The sequence below is a fragment of the Bubalus kerabau genome, chromosome 5, assembly GCF_029407905.1.
Source record: "Bubalus kerabau isolate K-KA32 ecotype Philippines breed swamp buffalo chromosome 5, PCC_UOA_SB_1v2, whole genome shotgun sequence".
NCBI lineage: Eukaryota > Metazoa > Chordata > Mammalia > Artiodactyla > Bovidae > Bubalus > Bubalus kerabau.
The window spans coordinates 23,943,102-23,947,338 of record NC_073628.1 but is presented as its reverse complement, the minus strand read 5'-3'; the positions used below and the strand labels follow the sequence as shown (position 1 = coordinate 23,947,338).

At 40.6% G+C, this 4,237-nt stretch overlaps 1 protein-coding gene across 1 annotated transcript; it reads left to right on the top strand.

Moving 5' to 3' along the window:
- Window positions 1-2,063: 2,063 nt before the first annotated feature.
- On the top strand, window positions 2,064-2,999 carry LOC129653705 (olfactory receptor 8A1-like). Its single transcript, XM_055583416.1, has one exon. It carries the CDS (start codon window positions 2,073-2,075, stop codon window positions 2,997-2,999), a length of 927 nt encoding a protein of 308 aa, XP_055439391.1. The 5' UTR covers window positions 2,064-2,072.
- The last annotated feature ends 1,238 nt before the right edge of the window (window positions 3,000-4,237 follow it).

The following is a 4,237-nucleotide window of genomic DNA, read 5'->3' as shown; positions in this document are numbered from 1 at the left end:
AGATGGCTGGATGGCATCACTGACTCGATGGACGTGAGTCTGAGTGAACTCCGGGAGTTGGTGATGGACAGGGAGGCCTGGCGTGCTGTGATTCATGGGGTCACAAAGAGTCAGACATGACTGAGAGACTGAACTGAACTAAACTGACTGGTACCTACAAAAGGGCATCCAGTGGTTCAATGGTAAAAAAAAAAATCCACCTGCAGTTCAGGAACTGCAGGCAACACAGGTTTGATCCCTGGGTCATGAATATGCCTGCAAGAGGGCATGCCTACCTGCTCCAATATTCTTGCATGGAGAATTCCATGGACAGAGAAGCCTGGCTGGCTGTAGTCCATAGTGTCACAAAGAGTTGGACACAACTGAAGTGAGTGAACACGCACTCATATACCTAGAGAAACATATATAGCTAGTGCCAGAGTTATTACTGTTATAGGAATCAAATGAGACAGCATATTTAAAGCACTTACATTAGAAGCAGGTTAAAAATGTTTTTAAATATATATAGGCTTATACATGTGTATAATATATATATATGTATATGTATGTGTATAGATATAGATATACACTTATACACATGTATGGAGTAGGAAATGGCAATCCACTACAGTATTCTTGCCTAAGAATTTCTGGAACAGAGAAGCCTAAGGCTACACACTTGGGTCAAGGGAAGAGCTCAAGATCAGAGGAAAGCAAGTCCTTGATAATTAGGAAGCCTCAGGAAAGTCACTGTTGTCTGGCACTGTGGTTTTCTCAATGTGAACATGGGTTTAAAACTTCTGCTCTTAGATATATTTACCAATATACCCAAGACTTGTGGGACAAGTTAATGAGACTGACCTCTGAAGAGCATTATACAAAAGATTGTAACTGTATAAGTAAGCAATTAAAACAGTGCAAATTTAAGGGTTTTAGCTTAAGAAAGACCTGTCAGAGAAGGGATATCTATAGATATACTCAGCAATGATAATCCATGCTTCTTATAGAAGCATGTCTATAATTTCAGTACTTTGTCATTAAGGAGATAATGGGACCATGGTTTGATATTATGATCTGAAAATAGACCTAAAAATAATAATAATAATATTGAGACCTTACTCTAGACTATAGTAGGTACCTATATAGGTATGTCATCAGGCTTCATGACAGATGAATTTTAATGAGAACCTCTCATTAAAAACTGAGTAGAAAGTAGCCATCAATACTTTTTAAATGCTCCAGGTGATTATAAATACAAGAAATGGAATTGCCTTGGGCATGATTTGATAAAAATCTAAGAACAAATTCCAGACACCCAATGACAACTCACATTTTTATAGGAACTGACTTCTTGAAAAAAATATTTCTAACTATGCAATATCCCATACTACTTTTACAACCAACTTTGGAATTAATATTACTATTATTAATATCTTCATCTTTCAGTTACAGAAATTGACCTTTAACTAAAAGATACTGATATAGTAACCCTTTCACCCTAGTACTGCATCAATTTGAGATAAGTATTCATATGTTCAAAATAAATGAATATATAAGACTTGCATAGATCACAGGGAAATTTCATTTCTGAAGCAAATACATCACCAACTATAAAATATGAATTCTACTGCTTAATACCTACAGGATTGAAGTTTTCAGACTTGAGCCTGCATCAGCCTTTCCTGGAGACAGTATGATACACAGATTACTGCGTCCCATCCCAGAGTTCCTGACTTCGTAGGTCTGGGGTGAGGCCTGAGAATCTGCATATCTGATGTCTTCAAGTGACGCCAATGATGCTGGCCCAGGGACTGGACTTTAAAACTCACTACTCTAGGATATTTCAGAAACATGCATGTTGTAAAAGTTCTCGATCTTGCCCCCTTTTCCTCTCATCTCCATGATCTTTGAAATACCTAGGGTCTGGTCTTCCTCCCAAAAAAACAGCAGGATGAGGGAGCACTCATCAGAAAGGATCCCAGGATCACCAAGCTGGCCTGAGATGCACAAACTAGCTTGACCAAGCAAAACATGATGTGGGCTTTCACAGAGATCTTCATTTGTGTCCCCACAGGACACCCAGCCAGAGGAGAATGGCAGAAAATCACTCCACAGCAACTGAGTTCATTCTTGGAGGTTTAACAAATCGGCCAGAGCTCCAGCTCCCACTCTTATTCCTCTTCCTTGGGATCTACTCAGTCACCATGATAGGGAACCTGGGCATGATAACCCTGATTTGTCTGAACGCTCAGCTTCACACCCCCATGTACTATTTCCTCAGCAACCTCTCCTTTGTGGATCTCTGCTACTCCTCTGTCATTACCCCTAAGATGCTGGTGAACTTTGTGTCAGAGAAGAACATCATCTCCTATGCAGGGTGCATGGCCCAGCTCTACTTCTTCCTGGTGTTTGTCATTGCTGAGTGTTACATGCTGACAGTGATGGCCTATGACCGCTATGTTGCCATCTGCAGACCTTTGTTTTACAACATCATCATGTCTCATCGAGTCTGCTCCCTGCTGGTGGCTGGGGTCTATGCCATAGGATTCATTGGTTCAACCATAGAGACTGGCCTCATGTTGAAACTGTCCTATTGTGATTTCCTTATCAGTCATTACTTCTGTGACATCCTCCCCCTCATGACGCTCTCTTGCTCTAGCACCTATGACACTGAGATGACAGTCTTTGTTTTGGCTGGATTTGACATTGTAGTCACCAGCTTAACAGTCCTAATTTCCTATGCCTTCATCCTGTCCAGTATCCTCCACATCAGCACTACAGGTGGAAGGGCCAAAGCCTTCAGCACGTGCAGCTCCCATCTTGCCGCTGTGGGGATGTTTTATGGAACAACTGCCTTCATGTACTTGAAACCCTCCACGGCCAGTTCCCTGGCCCAGGAGAACGTGGCCTCCGTGTTCTACACCACAGTGATCCCCATGCTGAACCCCCTGATCTACAGCTTGAGGAATAAGGAGGTGAAGGCTGCCATGCAGAAAACTCTGAGAGGAAAAATGTTTTGATACAAATGTTATTATTCTTTTTCAATTTTAAAAATAAGTTGCTAGGGATCCCAGAGGGAAGCCCCTGAATGCTTACCCACCCGGAATGGGAAACTCTCCCTTCTCTGCATGGCTGGGTGACTGCACCTGCCTCTTTCCTTCTTCCTTCACCCCTCCTCTTTCTCTACTCTCATTTCTATATGAAGCTAGCTGATATCAAGTTCTTTTTTTTATTATTTGGGATCTATTTTCTTTATTCTGTCCCTTTGGTAAATTTTATTGTCTTAATTGTAATTTAACACAAACCTTAAATTTTCACAGGCTCACAGATATAGAGAACAAACTAGTGATTACTACCAGGGAGAGGAGAGGAGGGAAAGCAAGATAAGGGTAGGGGATTAACAGGCACAGACTGCTACATGTGAAATGAAGAGGTAACAAGGATGTATAGTAAAAAAAAAAAAATTTTAAGGGATGTATAGTACAGCACAGGGAAATATAGCCATTAGTTTACAGTAACTTTAAATGCAATAAAGTATAAAAATATTGAATCACTTTGTTGTACATCTGAAACTAATATAATATTGTAAATCAGCCACACTTCATTAAAAATTAAACTTTCATCACTGAGTTTGAAAGTCAACCACTATTTTGTTATCTTCTATGTAGAAAATATTACTCCATTTCGTTCCTCCTTTTTGCACTTGGGAGTATACAAGGCAAAGAGAGGTGAATTGAAAGTCACCAACAAGTGATGCCCAGAGCATTTCTCATCTAGACTTCCTCCTCTCCACTCTCTCACTCCTTTCTCCCAATCTCTACCAAAGGACTTGTACTTGATTCCTTTATGTGACTTTCTTAGTAACAATAATAATAATGCCAACATGTTTGGGGAGGCTTTCTCTGAGCTATACAACTCTTCTAAATGCTTTACATGCATGATTTCAAGTACACCTCACAACAGTTCAGTTCTGTTGTTTTCCCCTTGTCATGTGGAAAGTGAAAACTTGGTTTAGTAACTTTCTCAAGATCACACACAGCTGGTAAACAAAGACACTGAGATGCAAACCCAGGTCTAAGTGACTTCAGAACTCATACTCTTGGCTCTCAAACGTTCCTTTTGCTTTAGGTTGGCACATCGCCTTCTGAACAGCCTATTAAGCCTGCCCTTTCAATTTCACATGCCCCCTGAAACCAGTTCCTCAGAACCCCACCTTTTGTCATCTGCCCTAGCCTCTTCCTATTTGTAGACAGCTTCT